At 62.7% G+C, this 16,819-nt stretch overlaps 5 protein-coding genes across 13 annotated transcripts in view; 3 read left to right on the top strand and 2 right to left on the bottom strand.

Moving 5' to 3' along the window:
- The window catches only part of MAX (MYC associated factor X), a 3,500-nt gene extending 1,065 nt beyond the window's left edge, over positions 1 to 2,435 (top strand). The window contains exons 3-5 of one of the 2 annotated variants that reach the window (XM_042035584.1): positions 762 to 869; positions 1,070 to 1,199; positions 1,605 to 2,435. In XM_042035584.1, coding sequence (XP_041891518.1) covers positions 762 to 869; positions 1,070 to 1,199; positions 1,605 to 1,789 — 423 coding nt within the window. In that variant the 3' untranslated portion in view covers positions 1,790 to 2,435. The remainder of the gene's footprint in view (positions 1 to 761; positions 870 to 1,069; positions 1,200 to 1,604) is intronic. The other variant, XM_042035586.1, reaches the window with a different exon arrangement.
- A 111-nt stretch (positions 2,436 to 2,546) lies between these two features.
- Positions 2,547 to 7,046, bottom strand: LOC121668127 (protein farnesyltransferase subunit beta-like). The gene is made up of 12 exons (XM_042035574.1): positions 6,942 to 7,046; positions 5,998 to 6,062; positions 5,769 to 5,841; positions 5,437 to 5,528; positions 5,005 to 5,151; positions 4,848 to 4,931; positions 4,117 to 4,203; positions 3,912 to 4,041; positions 3,697 to 3,829; positions 3,493 to 3,604; positions 3,301 to 3,415; positions 2,547 to 2,879 (listed from the first exon to the last, which is right to left on the bottom strand). The coding sequence occupies exons 1-12, from the start codon at positions 7,020 to 7,022 to the stop codon at positions 2,769 to 2,771; spliced, it is 1,230 nt and encodes a 409-aa protein (XP_041891508.1). The 5' UTR covers positions 7,023 to 7,046; the 3' UTR covers positions 2,547 to 2,768.
- Positions 7,047 to 8,556: 1,510 nt separating this feature from the next.
- RAB15 (RAB15, member RAS oncogene family) lies at positions 8,557 to 12,143 on the top strand. 8 transcript variants are annotated; one of them, XM_042035578.1, is made up of 7 exons: positions 8,557 to 8,746; positions 10,012 to 10,072; positions 10,215 to 10,275; positions 10,366 to 10,443; positions 10,522 to 10,611; positions 11,529 to 11,594; positions 11,706 to 12,143. In XM_042035578.1, the coding sequence occupies exons 1-7, from the start codon at positions 8,623 to 8,625 to the stop codon at positions 11,859 to 11,861; spliced, it is 636 nt and encodes a 211-aa protein (XP_041891512.1). In that variant the 5' UTR covers positions 8,557 to 8,622; the 3' UTR covers positions 11,862 to 12,143. The 8 variants fall into 8 exon arrangements, with proteins under 8 accessions (XP_041891512.1, XP_041891516.1, XP_041891514.1 ...); XM_042035582.1 differs by lacking the exon at positions 8,557 to 8,746 and adding an exon at positions 8,764 to 8,990; XM_042035580.1 differs by lacking the exon at positions 8,557 to 8,746 and adding an exon at positions 8,764 to 9,069.
- Positions 12,144 to 12,241: 98 nt separating this feature from the next.
- GPX2 (glutathione peroxidase 2) lies at positions 12,242 to 13,852 on the top strand. Its single transcript, XM_042035587.1, has 2 exons — positions 12,242 to 13,239; positions 13,318 to 13,852. The coding sequence occupies exons 1-2, from the start codon at positions 13,015 to 13,017 to the stop codon at positions 13,666 to 13,668; spliced, it is 576 nt and encodes a 191-aa protein (XP_041891521.1). The 5' UTR covers positions 12,242 to 13,014; the 3' UTR covers positions 13,669 to 13,852.
- A 565-nt stretch (positions 13,853 to 14,417) lies between these two features.
- CHURC1 (churchill domain containing 1) lies at positions 14,418 to 16,501 on the bottom strand. Its single transcript, XM_042035588.1, has 4 exons — positions 16,395 to 16,501; positions 16,174 to 16,309; positions 15,279 to 15,349; positions 14,418 to 14,842 (listed from the first exon to the last, which is right to left on the bottom strand). The coding sequence occupies exons 1-4, from the start codon at positions 16,431 to 16,433 to the stop codon at positions 14,750 to 14,752; spliced, it is 339 nt and encodes a 112-aa protein (XP_041891522.1). The 5' UTR covers positions 16,434 to 16,501; the 3' UTR covers positions 14,418 to 14,749.
- Between the last annotated feature and the right edge of the window lie 318 nt (positions 16,502 to 16,819).

The following is a 16,819-nucleotide window of genomic DNA, read 5'->3' as shown; positions in this document are numbered from 1 at the left end:
GGGGGGGCTGTGACATGGAGAGGGATCTGTAGGGATGGGGGTCTTGGAGGGGGAAATCTGGCCTTGGGGGTGTCCTGTGGCATTGGGAATCTTGGAAGGGGGGGGACACCAGTAGAGCTGGGGGTCTTGGAGGGTTGGGCTTGGAGAGGGGACACCTGTGGGGTTGGGGGTCTTATTTTGGTTGGGGGCTGTGACATGGAAGGGGAACCATGGAGTCAAGTCTTTTGAGTGGGGGAACTGGCTTTGGGAGTGTCCTGTGGGGCTGGGGGTCTTACGGGTGGGACACCAGCGGGCCTTGGGGTCTTGTGGAGGAGGATTCGGGGCTCTTTAGGGGAGGGGGAGTGGGAGGCTTTTTGGGGTAAAGCACGGGTGTTGGGGGGGTGTTACGTGTGGGGCCGAGTCACTTGGGGGGGTGGGGCTATGTTTGGGGGGCACAGGGGGTACAATACAAGGGGTTGACAGAGGGCATGGGGGGGTTTTGTGCCTGGTTGCTTGGGGGGCAGGGGAGGAGGTGGCCGTGTTGCAGGGGGAAAGTGCTGTGCCCCCCCCGGGGCCCAGAGCTGCCCCGGCAGCAGGAAGCTGGGGAAACCGAAAGCACCGGGAGCCGCCTCCTTCCCACGCCCTCACGGCCCAGCCGGAGGCGTCACAGCCACGGAGCCGCCCTGGGGGCTCAGCCGAGCTCCCACAGCGGTTCCCAGAGGGAATTTTTGGGGGTGCAGGTGGTGGCCTCCACCCGGTGCCACCCCTGTCCCCCCCGCCAGGCCGACAAACGGGCTCATCACAACGCACTGGAGCGCAAGCGCAGGGACCACATCAAGGACAGCTTCCACAGCCTGCGGGATTCCGTGCCCTCGCTCCAGGGAGAGAAGGTGAGTTTATGGAGTGTGCTGGGAGCACGGACAGCACCCACCCGTGGTCCAGGTTTCTCACTTTGGGGCATTCCCAAGGCTCTCTTGTGCCACAGGAGTCCCCAGTGAGGACCAGAGCCAGGGTGGGATGAGGCAGGTGAAATTCCAGTTTTGCCCCCTGGACTAGGTCTTTATCTTGCCTCTGGCTTTTCCCACTATTGCAACAGGCATCCCGGGCCCAAATCCTGGACAAAGCCACAGAGTACATCCAGTACATGCGCCGGAAAAACAACACGCACCAGCAGGACATCGACGACCTCAAGCGGCAGAACGCGCTGCTGGAGCAGCAAGGTGGGAGCTGGGATCCGGCTGGAAATGGGGTCTAGCAGGACCTGAGATCCAGGAGCTGGGGTCTGGCAGGGTTCAGGAGCCAGGATCTGGGGTCCAGTAGGGTTTGGGATCCAAGATCCAGTGGGACCTGGGTCTGGAAGGAGATGGGATCCATCAGAATTCAGGATCTGGTGGGAGCTGAGATCCAGTGGGAGTTGGGATCTGGCAAGAGCTGACGCCTGGCAGGACCAGGGTCTGGCAGGACCAGGGTCTATCAGGGTCCAGAATTCAGTGGGAGCTGAGGTCTGGCAGGATCTGGGGTCTGGAAGAGCTCAGGCTCCAGGATCCGGTGGGAGCTGGGGCGTGTCAGGAACCGGGCTGCAGGCAGGGCTGGGCCCAGGGGTGACACGGTGCCATCCCTCGCAGTGCGCGCGCTGGAGAAGGCCCGATCCAGCGCCCAGCTCCAGGCCAGCTATCCCGCGGACAACAGCCTCTACACCAACCCCAAGGGCAGCGCCATCTCCGCCTTCGATGGCGGCTCCAACTCCAGCTCCGACTCGGAGCCCGACGAGCCGCAGAACAGGAAGAAGCTGCGCATGGAGGCCAGTTAGGCCCCCCCGCCGCCCCCCAGCCTGCGGCAGGACTCGCTCCCTCCGCTCCTAGAAGCTCTTGGACTGCAGCTTCCCAGCCTTCCCCGGCCCCTTCCCCGCTCCCAACCGCGCCGGCCCCGGGGGGAGCCGGCCAGGCTGAGCAGAAAGACTTGGGGGGGTCAGGGAGACTCCGCCACCAACTCCCCTCTGCTAGCGACCCCCCTCCCCTTCCCTCCTGGTTTTATAGGAGCATTTCTATTTATACCCGGGGACCAGTGCAGTCCAGAGCGGGGAGGAGCCGGGCAGTTCCCCAAAAAAAAGGAGCAAGCACTGGGGGGGATCTCCCTATTTATTTTCTCCGTGTGCAACTCCACCTGCCTGAGTCGGCAGAGCACAGAGCCAGGCTTGGGGGCTCCTTCCCCCCCACCCCCTCCTCCTCCTCCTTCTCCTCCTCTTTCCCTTCCTTGACCCTTCCCCACCTCAGTGGCATTTTCCAAACTTCAGTGGCCCATCCCCGCCCCATAGGTGCCCCTTTTCCCCCTATTTTGATGCCATTCCATGGATCTAAGGTATGTTGTACATACTGCCCAGAGTTGTCTTGCAAGTTAAGGCTTCCCTTTACTATAAGACTATAAATAATAAACAAAAAAAGCCAAACTTCCACTTATTTTATCCTCCCCCATGGTTACCGCATGTTCTTGGAATGGGAGAAGTGATGCCACCGCAGCTGGACGTGGCATCACCTCCTGCTCTGCATCCCCAGGGCCACCAGCACACGGCGGGTGTCACTTCTGGTTTATTGATGCCAAAAAGCTCTGCCAGAGCCCGTGTCCCACCTCAGCTCTGGCCAGGATGGCAGCAGGACACTGGGCCTGGAGCAGGCTGGATTTTGGTATTGCTAGCACCCTGAGCACCTCGCTCTGCCTGGCCAGCCACCACGGGGATGGGCTGTGCCGCTCGCTCCCGGGGCTCGGCACCCCGAGCCAGCAGCAGGACCCCCCTACTCGGCAGCAGATGCCGGATCCAGGCTAGGCACAGGATACTGCAGGAAGTGCATCACCGCCCTCGCCACCTTCTCCGGGGCAATGTTGTAGACAGGGTGTGTGGCTTGCTGTGGGAAAGAGAGGGATGGAGGATGTTAATCACGGACTCCTAGAATGGTTTGGGTGGGAAGGTACCTTAAGGATCATGTAGTCCAACCCACTGTGCACAGGGAATCTTCCGCTATCCCATGTTGCTCCAAGCCCTGTCCAGCCTGACCTTGGACACTTCCAGGGATGGGGCAGACACAGTTTCCCCTTTTCCAGTTTGAAGCCATTCCCCCTTGTCCTGTCACTCCAAGCCCTTGTCCAAAGCCCAACTCCAGCTCCCTTGTAGCTCTTTAGGCCCTTGAAGCAGCTCTAAGCTCTCCCTGAAGCCTTCTCTTCTTTAGGCTGAACCCCAACTCTCCACTGCCATAGGATCTGACTTTCTCAGTGCTGTGGAGCCCTGGAAGCTCATCCCTGCCCACCCCAGAAATACCTAGCGCTTACCAGGCAATTCTCAGGGATACCCAGGACCACCTCATTGTGGAGGTCTCCACTTCCAAAGTGCTGTGCAATGGCCAGCCCGCTCAGGCAGTAGCAGGTGTGGTAGAAATCCCGGGATCTGCATCCAGGGAGATATTGAGATGGTGAGGGGGAATCTGGGGTGCCAGGCAGCCCTGTATTCCCCCCTGCACTCACTTTCCTGGCTTATCCAGCAGCCCGCCGGCTGGGCACTGGCAGCACAGGAGAATGTATTCCTGCAGTGCCAGCTGGTCGAACATCCAGTGTGCCATGCTCAGCGCTGGATCACCTGGAAGGGGAACCCAAAGGAGAAACACCAGCGAAGGTGTTAAATCCCTGGAGATGCCATTCTGGGGACAGAGGAAGCCTGTGGCAACTCACCCCTGGCATGAAGTGCCCGATGGAGCAGGGGCAGGAGCCCGGCTTGCCAAAAGGAGTAGCACCCGTCCACCAGCTTGTTGCAGCGGCCCTGGAATCCACCCTCGAAGCGCATCTGCCGCCCGGTCACCCAGTGCTGCGGGGTGATGGGAGCCAGTGTGGGACCAGAGATCCCAGGCGGGATGAGACTCCCAGCATCCCAGCGAGGGGTCACTCACCAGCAGGCTCCGGAGGTTCAGCAGATGTTCCTGCTTGAGGATGACCAGCGCGGCCACGCCGCAGAAAGTGTAGCCGCCATGTGCCTCCATGCCTGGCACACCGCCGATCCCGCCCTCCCAGTTCTGACACCTGTGGGAGCAGAGTCAGGGTGGCAGGGACGCTGGGAATGCCATCCCCTGTCCCCCACCTGTCCCCAGATCTCACCTGGCGATCCACTCAGCTGTCCCAGCGAAGAGCGTGGGTGTCAGGATGTTGGTCAGCGAGGCCACTGAGGCAGCGCAGTAGGCGCTCCTGCAGGAAAAGGGCGCTCAGAAATTCAGGAGATGGGTGCTCAGGGATGTGGCACTGGCACCCCAAAGTGGCACCAGCTCCCTGCCACAGCTCCGGCTCCCCATAATGGCACAAAGTCCCTGACCCAGCTAGCTCTGCACAACAGCACCCTGCCATGGCAGTAGTTCCTGTCACTGGCCCCCTGCCATGGCACAAGCACCCAAAACAGCACTGGCTCCCCAAAGCTACACTTCCCCATGGCACTGGCTCCCCACCATGGTACCAGCTCCCCAAAACAGCACTGGTACTCCAGTATGGCACCAGTTCCCTGACACCTACTCCCCAAAACTGCCAGCTCCCCAAAACACAACTGGGTCCCCAAAACTGCACCCTGCCATGGCACTGGCTCCTCAGAACAGCACCAGCTCCCAGCACTTGCTCCCCAAAACAGCACTGACTCCCCAAAACTGTACCCCAAATTACCAGTGGCTCCCCACCATAGCACCAGCTCCCCAAAACGATACTGGCTCTCAAAAACATCAGCAGGTCCCAGCACTGAATCCCCAGAATGGCACCAGCTCGCCACCATAGCATCCACTCCCAGCACTGGCTCCCCAGAATGCCCAGGCCCTCCAAAACAGCCCCCCCAAGCAGCCCTCACCCACCTGACATCCACTTCTCCACCCACGTGCATGAGGAAGGAGCCATCCGGCTGCTTCAGCGAGTGCAGGTATTCCAAGAGCTTCTTCCTGCACGAGCCAGCAGCCATGAGAGGAGGGACACACACCCCACCTTCCCCCCAGCTCCCCCGGCCCCCCGGACCTGTCGATGATGCCGAAGGCCTCCTCAGTGCCGATGATGCAGAGCGCGTTGACAGCGGCGTAGGTGGGGGCGAGGTGGGGGTGCTGGCCAGGACCCCCCCCAAATCCACCCTGGGGGCTCTGGCAGCGCCTCAGGAACTGGCAGACGCTGCAGAAAGGTGGGGAAGGGGCACAGTGTCACCTGTGTCACCCCGGTGGGGTGACATGTCCCCTCCCAGCCTCGTGAATCCCCCCGAGGTCAAAGCCGGGGGTGTCACCCTCCCATCTCCGTCGTCACGAGGAAGCCGCCGGAAGAATGGGCGGCATTGACGGTGGCAGGGAGACAAAGCGCTCCTTTGCTCTGGGGACAGCGGGAGGTGGCACCTCCGGAGTCACGCGGGTGCCCCGCGGGGACAGTGGCCATGGTGGGGTCCCCCTGGCTCTCCCCACTTACTCAGAGGCCACTGACTCGGGAATGGGCTCATCCAGCAGCTCCAGGCTGTGCAGGATCCAGTAGCAGAGCCAGGGGCGGCTGGCATCCAGACACTGCAGGGACAGAGGGGACAGTCAGGGAATGGCACTGGACACAGCAGGAGCAGGCAGGAGTGAGGAGACAGACAGGAGAATCCCCAGAGCATCACTGGGATGAGCATGGGCACACAGGGAATGCTGTGTCCATTCTCGGGCTGGCAAACCCCCGACGACAAACAATCCTGGTGACAGCCCCAGGGCAATGGGTTCACCCCAGCCAGTGGCTCCAGGTGGGATATCTGGCATTCCTGGTACCTCATAGGCTTCAGTGAGCTGCCGGAGGCCTCTCTTCAGGTAATGGAAGTGCTTCTCCCGCTGCAGGACGTACCTGGAATACAGAGAGGACAGGATGAACAGGTAGGGTGTCCTGAAAAAGCAGGGGGACAGTGGCAGGAGGGGCAGAATCCTACTGCAGCACCCACTGGAGTCGAAAACTTTTTTGGAATGGGAATTATTTATGGTTATTGAGAATTTTGAAACTCACTGTGAGGAGTGATGGTTTGTCCTGTAGGCGTCATAGACCTCCTGCACGATGTCCTCCACCTTGGACTTGTCAGGAAAAATGGGAATAAAGACTATGCTGAGCTCTGGAAAGAGGCTCCGCACATCCCAAACACAATCCCCACTGAGCCCCGCAGCTTCTCCCCCATCCCAGGGGTTTATCCGACTCACAGCCCCATCTCACCCAGAAAAACCAGAGTAGGAATTCCCAGGAGTTTTGTGCCCCGATTTATGCCAGAATCCAGCACCATCCTGTGCTGCTTTACAAATCCAGCTTGAGTTTGGTTCATCCCAAGACTGCTATGGAAAACACCCTCCTCCCGCTCACGCTGGGATGACCAGGAACTTGGACACCCTAAGCCAGGGTAATCCTCAAGAAAATACCCCGGGATCAGCCTCAGGGGTGAGGAGGGGCCGCACCGGGACCTGCATTCGCGGCACTGTGTCCTGCCAGGACGGAACTGAGCAAGAACCCCATGGATTGGGAAACCCGGAGTCACTTTTTACCCCGTTCCAGCCCCCCGGAGGAGCTGCCAGGGCATAGGTCAGGACAGAGGGACGGAGGGGAGAGTCTGGCTGCCCCAGGACCCCTCACCCTCCCCAGACTGGTTCTGGGGGACGTGCCCCGCGGGAGCTGCCGTGGCTGGTGGGCGTCAGCACCGCCGGGCCCCTCAAAACACTGGTGGCTGGGGTGTTGTCACAGGGGGTGCGGGGACACTAGTTGCGTGGGGATGCTGGGATAGGAATCACCCAGTCCCACGGCACCCCTGAGGCCCGTCCCAGGGGAGACCAAAGCCCAGCCCCACGGCAGGCCGGCACCCCACACCCCAGTTCCATGGCACCCCAAAGCCCAGCCCCACGACACTCCACACCCCACCCTCCCGGCACCCCACGCGCCACGCTGCAGCCCCTGGCGCTCCCCGGCACCTGCTCGGCGGAGGTGCAGGTCCGCAGCCCATCGTCCCGCAGCCGCCGCCGCCCGCCGGGGCCGGGGGCCGCTCCCGCCATGCTGCGGCCGCGGGGGCAGCGGGCGACGGCGGCCGGGAGGGGACGCGCGGCCCCGCTCCTGGCCACGCCCACCACGCGTGACCGCGCCCCTCCCGTGTGACCGCGCCCCTTCGCTCTTGGCCACGCCCCCGCCGCCCAGCCCCGGCGCGCGTGCGCGGAAGAGCCACACCCCCCCGGGCGGCTGCGTCGTCGTGATGTGACGTCATGTCTTGCATCATCATAGAATCCACGGGTTGGGTTGATAAGAACCTTAAAGCCCATCCAGTTCCACCCCCTGCCATGGGCAGGGACACTGGGACACCTTCCACTAGACCAGGTTGCTCCAAGCCCTGTCCAGCCTGGCCTTGGACACTTTGAGAGATGGGGCAGCCACAGCTGCTCTGGGAAATCCATTCCAATGCCTTACCACCCTCACAGTGAAGAATTTCTTCCCAATATCCAATCAACACCTCCCCTTTTCCACTTTGGAGCCGTTCCCCCTTGTCCTGGCACTCCATGCCTTCATCCTAAGTCCCTGTCCATCTCTCTTAGAGCCCCTGTAGGCACTGGAAAGGGCTCTTAGCTCTCCCTGGAGCCTTCTCTTCTCCAGGCTTAGCAATCCCAGCTCTCCCAGCCTGTTCTTAGCCCTCGGAGCATTTCTCTGGCCACCTCCGGACTTGCTCCAGCAGCTCCATGTCCTTCCCATGAAAAGGATTTTAGGGCTGGACACAGTTCTCCATGTGGGGTCTCACCTGAGTGGGGCAGAGGAGGACAATGCCCCCATCACCTGTTGCCCACACTCCCAGTGACACAGCCCAGGACATGGGTGACTTTCCAGGGCTGCCAGCACACGTTGCCAGGTCGTATCCAGCCTCTCATTCCCCAGTAGCCCCAAATTCCTCTCATCTGGGCTGTTCTCCATCCCATCACCCCCATCTTGCACTGATCTCAGGAGCTGTCCTGATCCATGAGCCAACCCTGCCCTTGGCCTTGTTGACCCCCACGATGTTCCCATGGGAACCTTGTCCCTGGACAGGACAACCTGGACAACCCACCCTTGTCCAGGTCCCGCTGGGTGCCATCCCATCCTTCCTAAGTGTCACCAGTTCCCCTGGTGCAGCTCTGTGTCACCCCAGTGTCCCCTGCTGCACCCCTCTGTCCCCTTCCCAATGCCCCTAGAGCAACCCCTGGTGCACCCTTGGTGCTCCCAGAGCCCCCAGAGTCCTCACTGGTCCCCCTGGTACATCCCCATCTCCCACCTCCCCTTTCCCAGAGCATCCCCAACGTATCCTACGGTGCATTCCTGGCTCCGTCCCCCTGTTCTCCCCAGCTCCCTTCTCAGTCCATCCCCCGTGTCGCCGCCCAATTCCCCACGGCATCTCCCGTGTATCCCTGGTGTATCTCCGGTGTCCCCTCCCCGCTCCCCACAGCATCCCCCGGTCCATCCCCGGTGTCGCCCCCCTCGTTTCCCCCCCCGGTGCCCCCTCCCGCCGCCACCGCCCCCGCCCCGCCCCGCCCCGGTGCATCCCCCGGTGCCAGCCCGGCCCGGCGCGGCGGCGGCGCAGCTCGCGGCCCCGGAGCGGCCCCGGTGTGGCGGCGGCGGCGGCGGCCCGGGCCCGCCATGGCCAAGCAGTACGACGTGCTGTTCCGGTTGCTGCTGCTCGGGGACTCGGGCGTGGGCAAGACCTGCCTGCTCTGCCGGTTCACCGACAACCAGTTCCACCCCGCCCACATCTCCACCATCGGTACCGGCAGCGGCAGCGCACGGCGGCCGCGGGAGCGGGGAAACGGGGAACCGGGAGCATCGGGGAAGCGGGAGCAGTGGGGAGGCTCAGCACCGGGGAAACGGGAGCATCGGGGAACCGGGCAACCAGGAAGACTGGGAGCCACAGCACCGTGGAAACGGGAAGCCAGAGAACCGGGAGCACCAGGGAAACGTGAAACCGGGATCATCAAGGAATCGGGAGCAATGGGGAGGCGCAGCACCGGGTAACCGGGCGCACTGGGAGCCGCAGTACCGGGGAAAAGGGAAACCGGGGAACTGGGGAGCCATGGGCGCCACGAAACCGTGAGTACTGGGAAGCCGCAGCACTGGGGAAACGGGAAAATGGGCAACCGGGGAGCAGGAAAACCGTGGGAACCGGAGAACCGGGAGGACAAGGGAGACGCAGCAACCGAGAAATGGGAACCCAGGGAACGGGAAAACCGTGAGCATCGGGGAACCGGGACTACCGAGGAACTGGGAAGCCACAGGATCGAGGAAACGGGAAACCAGGGCAGCCGGCAGTCGTGGGAACCGAGGAACCGGGGAGTGGTGGGCACGGGAAAACCGGGGGCACCGGGAAAGGGTTAACCGTGGGCACTGGAGAGCTGCAACACTAGGAACATGGGGAAACAGGTAACCAGAGAGCGGGAAAACCGTGGGCAGCGGGGAGAGGGAAAACCGTGGGCTCCAGGGAAGGGGAAAACTGTGGGAACCCGGAGCATCGGGAGTCGCAGCACCGGGGAACCGGGAAGCCGTGGGCATCGGGAAACGGTAAAACCGTGGGCACCCGCAAGCCGGGACCACCGGGAAGCTGCAGCACGGGGAAACTGGGAACCCGCGGGCTCCGGAGAGCCGCGGCTTCAGGGAACCGGGAGTATATGGGAGCCAGGAAATCATGGGCACAGGAGAACCAGGAGGACCGGGCACCTCTGGCGCAGGGGAACCGGGAGCAGCGTGCAGCCGGGAACTGGGAGCACTGGGCAGCCACAGCACCGGGAAGCCGTAGCACTGGGGAACTGGGAGCACTGGACAGATGCAGCACCAGGGAACTGGGAGCACCAGGATCACCATCTGGCACCGGGGCCTCCTGCCAGGCCAGGCACCGGCTGTGGGGACCAGCACCAGGCCATGGTGGGGCGTGGGGTGGGTCAGGACGGGTGGGGGGACCAGAGGGCCCCCAGTGACAGCAGCTCCTGCGGAGGGGAACACCAGGACGCCCCACAACCTCTCCCATTCTAACCCCAGGCGTTGACTTCAAGATGAAGACCATCGAAGTGGATGGGATCAAGGTGCGGATACAGATCTGGTGAGTGGCAGCGCTGGATCCCGGGGTGAAGGGGGAAGGAATTTTGGTGGGTCTGAGTCCCGCTCCCCCCACCCAAGGTAGGGGCTGAGCCCTGCCCAATTCATGCCATGGGTGGCAGCACTGACCCGCTGTCCCTGGGCAGGGACACAGCCGGCCAGGAGCGGTACCAGACCATCACCAAGCAGTACTACCGGCGGGCACAGGTATGGGGGTTCCCTGTCCTGGTGCACAGGAGAGGGGAAACTGAGGCACAGTTTTGGGGTGTCAACGGCTGCCCCCCGCACCCCCTGCAGGGCATCTTCCTGGTGTACGACATCAGCAGTGAGCGCTCCTACCAGCACATTGTGAAGTGGGCCAGCGACGTGGATGAGGTGGGGGTAAACGAGGGGAGGTCCAGAGGTTCCCCAGACGTGTGTGTGGGGGGGTCCTTACACTGTTCCTCTGCCCAGTATGCACCTGACGGCGTCCAGAAAATCCTCATCGGGAACAAGGCAGATGAGGAGCACAAGAGGCAAGTGCCCAAAGAGCAAGGGCTGCAGGTGAGCGGGGGCTGCTCTGTGCCCCCCCCCCGGGGGCAGGACCCCTCCTGCACCCCCAGCATGGCCAGCCACTCCCTGATCCCCTCTGCACTCGGGACCCTGACAGCCCTCCTGCAGCCCTACCTCTATCCAGGACCCCCAAGCATCCCCAGCCCCTCCCAGCACAACCAGGGACCCCCCACCCTCTTGCAGTCTGTACCCAGGCACCCCAGAAACAGCTCCCCCAGTGCCCAGGAACCCTCTTTCCCTCCACCCCTGCGGTGGTTGTGCACCCCCAAGGCTCCCTCTTCCCCACTTGCAAAATGTTCAGGGACCCCTAACCTCTCCTTGCACCACCAGCATGGTCTCCTGCACTCCTGAAGCACAAAGTGACCCCCTCGGTGTCCCCCTTGGGACCTCTTGACCCCCAAAGCACCCAGTGTACCTCCCTGCAATCCCGGCATGGCCAGACCCTCCACAAGCCCCCCCTGCATTCCACATGGACCCCAATAGCCTTCTTGCAGTCCTGCCTTTATCCAGGGACCCCCGTGCTCCTGCAGTCTGAACCCAGGGACCACTGACTCCCCCTGCAGCTCTCAGAGCATCCAGGAAACCCCTTTACTGCCCAGTGCACCCCCAGGGTTCCAACGACTCCCAACCCCTCCCTGCACCTCCATCGTGCTCCCCTGCACCCCTAAAGCACCCAGTGCCCCCCAGTATCCCTCCCAGTGACCTCTGGACCCCAAAGCACCCAGCGCCCCTCCCAGGGCCCCCTACACCCAGCACCCAGCCCCTATGCCAGCCACCCCCCACAGTTCTCCTGTCTGTCCGTGCCCAGCTGTGCACGTTCCAGAGAGGGGGGCCAGGGGTATTGAATCCCCCCTGCCCTCAAATCATGCTACCCCCCTCCCCCCCCCGCCAAACCCCTGGTGCCGCAGCTGGCCAGGGAATACGGGATGGATTTCTACGAGACCAGTGCCTGCAGCAACCTCAACATCAAGGAGGTATGAAGGAAATGAGGGGGCTGGAGGGGTTCTGAGGGGGCTGGGGTTGCCCTGGGCAGGTTAGGGGGTACTGGAGGGGTCTTCCAGGTTCACCTCACCCCTCTCCCACAGTCCTTCACGCGGCTGACGGAGCTGGTGCTGCAGGCGCACCGCAAAGAACTGGATGAGCTGCGGGGGCTGCCCTGTGCCCCGACCCTTGCCCGGCTGGAGGAGGACGAGCAGCAGCCCCTGGGGAGCGAGGACACCCCGAAAACCTGCTGGTGTTGAAGGCTGGGACCCCCCCTGACCCCTCCTCCCCAGGCTGTATCAGGGGGCATGGTGGGGGCAGGATTGGGGCAGCTCCCATGGAGTGGGGGGCTACACAGGACACTTCCAGGACAGGGGGATGGGAAGGTGGCAAGGGGGCCCCCCATCCTGGCACCTGTGCTTCCCTCAGTTTGCGGGTGGGGTGGGGGCTGTCCAGGCGCTGTGTGCCTACCCCATGCCCACCCCGTGCCCGTGGAACCCCTGGTTTTACACAGTGGTTTGCAGAATAAAGGTGATGCTGGAGGGGCTGGTGGTCCGTGTGCTCCGGGGGGGCTGCGGGCACGATGCCATGGTGGCAGGCGCAGCCTGGGCATGGACACCCGAGCAGTGATCAATAATTGAGGGTGATCTGGGGCTGCTGGGATGGTGTCCCCTTTCCAGGCTGGGCACAGCGGCATGGGGCATGGTGCCCGTGGGGTGCCAAGGCCACCACCATGGCCCACCAGGCTACCAACTCAGCTCCAGCTGTGGGGACAGGGCCAGAAAGCTTGGTGGTGGCACTGGAATGAGCCAGCAGTGGGATGGTGGCAGGCTGGGATGGGTGGTTACTGGGATGATGGTGGACACTAAGATAGTGGAACCCACTGGGATCTAGGTGGACAACGGTGGGCACCACAGCAGATAGGCCCAAGGGTGGAGCTGGCACTGGGACCAGTGGGCCCTGTGACAGGTGGGCACTGAGATGGGCAGCACAGGAAGCCCCAGAGGTGATGCCATGGCAGCACCAGGCAAGGAGTACCGGGGCACTTGTGCCCTCCTCCTCCATCCCACAGAGCCCCAGTTCCCCAATTCCCGTTATTCCCCAACTCCTGTTATTCCCCAACTCTCACGGGCATTCCCAACCCTCGGGAACATGCTGTGCCCCCTCCCAGCATCCCACATCCTGCAGGCACTGGGATGAGCAGCCGCACCGCGCCGTGCCATGAATTATTGAGGCAGGTAGAGCATCACCTTGGCCCTGTGCCATCTTCCTCCTTCCATGGGTGGGATGGGCGGCTCCGGTTTCTCCCGAGCCGCGGCAGGGCCTGGAGACCTTTGGACCATGACGTGAGCACCGGGAAGCCCTTAAGAGGCAGCACAGGGCACACGCACAAGCAGCCGCACGCCTGCAGCCATGACCGTCCCCATCGCCAAGTCATTCTACGACCTGAGCGCCACCTCCTTGCAGGGGGAAAAGGTGGATTTCGGTGTTTTCCGGGGCCGTGTAGTCCTGATCGAGAACGTGGCATCGCTCTGAGGCACCACAGTGCGGGATTACACCCAGCTCAACCAGCTCCAAGCCCGCTACCCCCGGCGGCTGGTCGTGCTGGGCTTCCCCTGTAACCAGTTTGGATACCAGGTAAGTCCTGTGAGCTACGAGGCAGGGGGTGAGGAGCTGGGAAACACAGGGCTCTGGATTTCTCCTTTCCTGCCACAGGAGAACGGCACCAACGAGGAGATCCTCAACACCCTAAAGCATGTGCGGCCCGGGGGTGGCTTTGAGCCCAACTTCACCCTGTTCCAGAAATGTCAGGTGAACGGGAGCGACACCCATCCCGTGTTTGCCTACCTCAAGGCTCACCTGCCCGCACCGGCCGACGAGGCCGCACACCTGATGGCCGAGCCCCGCTTTGTCACCTGGAGCCCTGTGCGGCGCTCCGATATCTCCTGGAATTTTGAGAAGTTCCTGGTGGGGCCCGAGGGGGAACCGTTCCAGCGCTACAGCCCCCGTGTGCCCACAGCCCAGCTGGAGCCTGACATCCAGCGTCTCCTCAAGCTGGCCAAGTAATCCCAGCTCCAGCGTGATCCTGGCTCTGGTGTGATCCTGGCTCTGGTGTCACCCCGGGATGGCCTCAGCTCTCCGCAGGGTGACAGCCCCCTCTGAAACCTCCATGGGGAGGGGGCTCGATGGGGGCAGAGGGTTGGAGCCGCTGGGGTGGTGCGGGCTGGTGGCAATAAATGAGCTGGAGGGAGCATGCCCAGATCTGTGTGGTTTTTGGGAGTGTAACTGGATTCATAAGGTTTTTGGGAACATACCCATACCATGTGGTTTTTGGGGGCTGTTGGGGCGAGCAGGAAAGAGGAAGCATCCCTGAGGTGCCAGATCCAGGAAATGGTGGCTCAGGGATAGGTGGGTGCCAGGCCGGTTGCACCCAGTTCCTCGTGGGTGTTGTTGGGGCTGGGTGCCAAGAGCAGCACCTCACCCACCCCAGGGCAGTGATTTCCCACACCCAGCTCCTTCCCGCCTCAGGAATATGGAATTCCCAGCAGGGCATGGCCAGGTTACAAACCCCAGGGCAGGGGGAAGTGACCCCAAACCAACTCCTTGGGAAGGGAAAATGATTCAAGTCCTTTCTCTGCAGGGTTTAAGAGAGCACTGGGAGAGTGCAGTGGGCTCTCCAATGCTGGAAAGGGCTAAGGAGGAATTCCACAGGCTCCTGTGATGAAGAAAAGTCCCCTGCATCAGACCCCAACACCCTTCACCAGCTCCAGGGAGTGAAGCCCACCCCCCGAATACTCCTGCCTGTGCCACCAAGCTGTCACATGTCACATTTATTGCCCTACACATGAGAGCTCCTGAGGCGGGATGGGGTGGGAATCCCTTTGGATACTGTTTTGGGGACCCCTTTATGTCTTCAGCACATGGGGGGCTCAGGCCGTGGCACTGCATCCCATCCCTGCAGTCAGGGTTGGAGCCAAAAGGCTCCAGAAACATGGGAGCATCCGGTGTCAGGTGTTCACTGCATCCAGGCTGGAAGTTTGGAGGAGCGAATCATGTTAGGGACACTGTGGTCCCCAGGTATTACAGTTCCAGGGATCCAGGGATCTCCCAGAGCTCCTGGAAGCTCATCCCGGGATACACGTGGGGATCAGAACAGCGGGGTCATCTGGCGAGGGTCGTCAGGCAGGATGCTGACGGAATCCTCAGCACGGCCGCAGAGCAGGCACAGCATGGTATATTCCTGGGGGAAGGAAAAGGGGGGGGGGGCTGGAAAAAGGGGGGCTGCCACGGCCCTGCTCCCCCACAGGGAAACCCGAGCCAGATCTGGTACCCGATCCCCGATTGCAATCCGAGCCAGGAGATCTTGTTTCCAGCCCCACTGGCTCCCCTGAGCCCTTTTTCCAGCAGTTTGCTGCATAGGAGATGTGCCAGGAATGAGGAATGGGGGTCACAGCCCCCTCCCATCACCCACATTCCCATGCCAGCTGCGCTGGGCTTCCCCCACAAGGCACAGATTAGTGCTGGGGGGACTCCAGGTAGCCCTGAGCACAGGGATGTGGCTCTGAATCCTTTGAGGCTCCATCCCAGGGAAGGTGGGAATCAGCCCGTGGAAGGGTGGGTCTGGAATTCCAGAGGCAGAAGAGCCGGGAAGGGCTTCTGAGGGACAAGAGGCAAACCTGGTAGTCATCCACTACGCTGAAGGTGTACTCATGGCGTGCAATCAGGTGGTGGCAGTTCTTGCACAGGTCTGTGGGGCAGGGGACAGTGGGGTGAGGGGACATGGACACTGTCCCTGGGGTATCCCCCCACTCCCCATCTCTTGGGACAGGCCCCAATCCTCTGTGCCTGCCCTCACCCCCGGGGCAGAGATGTCCCAGTCCCCAAAGCATGAAGCCCCCAAAATTCCCCTCCCAGCAACACACCTCCCTTAATGCCCATCGGCGGCTCCCTGACACTTCCTCTAAAACCGGAGACCCCCTTCCTGGGCATCCACCATTCCCATCCTCAGGAACCCCCAAATATTGAGACCCCAGATTTCCCCTACTCAAACTAATCCTCCCTTAGGCCTCCCCCTCCTCTGACCTCTGAGCCCTCCCCATCACGCCCCACGCCCCAGGACTCCCTCCCAGCCCTCAAGACATCCCAGAATCCAAATGTTACCCCCAGCCCTCAACCTTCAAGGCCTCCACCTGTGCCCCCCAGCCTTCAAGACCCCCAGATCGCAAAGATCCCCTCCAGCCCTCTCTAACCCTCAATATCGCCCAAGCTCTAGACTCCAAAGGTCCCCCAATGCCCTCAGCATCCCTCAAGACCTTCAAGACCCAAGGTCTCTCCCAGCACTCAACACACCCGGACCCCCGACCCCTCCCAGCCTTCAAGCCCCCCGCCCAACCTTCCGCGATCCCTGAGCCCCAGGCCCCAAATGTCCCCCTCAGCCCTCAAAGAGCCCCAGACCCCAAAGGTCCCCTCAGGCCCCCCAACCTTCAAGAACCCCAAGACCCAGATGCCAAAGGCTCCCCCACCCCCTCAAGCCTCCCCGGGCCCTCACTCCCCCGGTGCCCCCCACCGCACGGTCATAGGTGACGATCTCCTCCCCGTCGTGCAGGCCCGCGGCCCGGTTGCCGACCAGCACGAAGTCCCGGCGGCCGCACTGCGCGCACCCCACGAAGTTCAGGAGGAAAGATCCGCCCTCCAGGCAGGTGGTGCCCTAGGGCGGGAGCACAGGCTGGGACCGGTGCCGGTGCCGGTGCCGGTGCCCGGGGCGGTGCGGGAGCCCCCCGCGCCCCCCTCACCCGCTCCGGGTACTCGGTGCCCACACAGCCGCCGCACATCTCGCGCCGCCCTCACCCGCAGATGCCGCGAGAGCTGCGCCGAGGGGCGGCGCTCAGCGATGGGGCGGGGCTCGGGCGCCGCGCGGGGCGGGGCCTGGGGCGGAATGGGCGGGGCCTGAGGGAGTGGGCGGGGCCTAAGGCGCCGCGGGGCTGCTTGGGGCAACCGGGAATAACCGGGGGGGCCTGGGCTAGTCGGGCACCCAGGGCTAGTGGGGGACACCTGGAGTGACCTGGGGAGCATCCAGGGCTAGCGAGGGGCACCCAGGGCTAGCTGGGAGCTGTCTAGGATTAGCTGGGGGATATCCAGGGCTAGTGGGAGACCCTGGGAGGTACCTGGGGGGCATCCAGGGCTACTGGGGGGCATTGAGGGCCAACTGTAGGGTGTT

The sequence above is a fragment of the Corvus kubaryi genome, unplaced genomic scaffold (assembly GCF_017639235.1).
Source record: "Corvus kubaryi isolate FWS band 111438036 unplaced genomic scaffold, C.kubaryi_AGA036_p1.0 37384, whole genome shotgun sequence".
Classification (NCBI taxonomy): domain Eukaryota; kingdom Metazoa; phylum Chordata; class Aves; order Passeriformes; family Corvidae; genus Corvus; species Corvus kubaryi.
This window is presented reverse-complemented; position numbering and strand designations above follow the sequence as displayed.

What these genes read in the sequence shown, in the direction of transcription:
- LOC121668127 (XM_042035574.1), bottom strand. Translation starts at nt 7,022, where the DNA reads ATGGCGGGAGCGGCCCCCGGCCCCGGCGGGCGGCGGCGGCTGCGGGAC. An exon ending in GGTGGAGAAGTGGATGTCAG is followed by an intron (nt 4,204 to 4,847) that starts GTGGGTGAGGGC and finishes CTTTTCCTGCAG; the next exon opens with GAGCGCCTACTGCGCTGCCT. An exon ending in TGAACCTCCGGAGCCTGCTG is followed by an intron (nt 3,830 to 3,911) that starts GTGAGTGACCCC and finishes ATCACCCCGCAG; the next exon opens with CACTGGGTGACCGGGCGGCA.
- RAB15 (XM_042035576.1), top strand. Translation starts at nt 9,645, where the DNA reads ATGGGAGCCAGGAAATCATGGGCACAGGAGAACCAGGAGGACCGGGCA. An exon ending in AAGGTGCGGATACAGATCTG is followed by an intron (nt 10,073 to 10,214) that starts GTGAGTGGCAGC and finishes GTCCCTGGGCAG; the next exon opens with GGACACAGCCGGCCAGGAGC. An exon ending in CCAAAGAGCAAGGGCTGCAG is followed by an intron (nt 10,612 to 11,528) that starts GTGAGCGGGGGC and finishes CTGGTGCCGCAG; the next exon opens with CTGGCCAGGGAATACGGGAT.
- CHURC1 (XM_042035588.1), bottom strand. Translation starts at nt 16,433, where the DNA reads ATGTGCGGCGGCTGTGTGGGCACCGAGTACCCGGAGCGG. An exon ending in GCACCGAGTACCCGGAGCGG is followed by an intron (nt 16,310 to 16,394) that starts GTGAGGGGGGCG and finishes CTCCCGCCCTAG; the next exon opens with GGCACCACCTGCCTGGAGGG. An exon ending in GCGTAGTGGATGACTACCAG is followed by an intron (nt 14,843 to 15,278) that starts GTTTGCCTCTTG and finishes TCCTTCCCCCAG; the next exon opens with GAATATACCATGCTGTGCCT.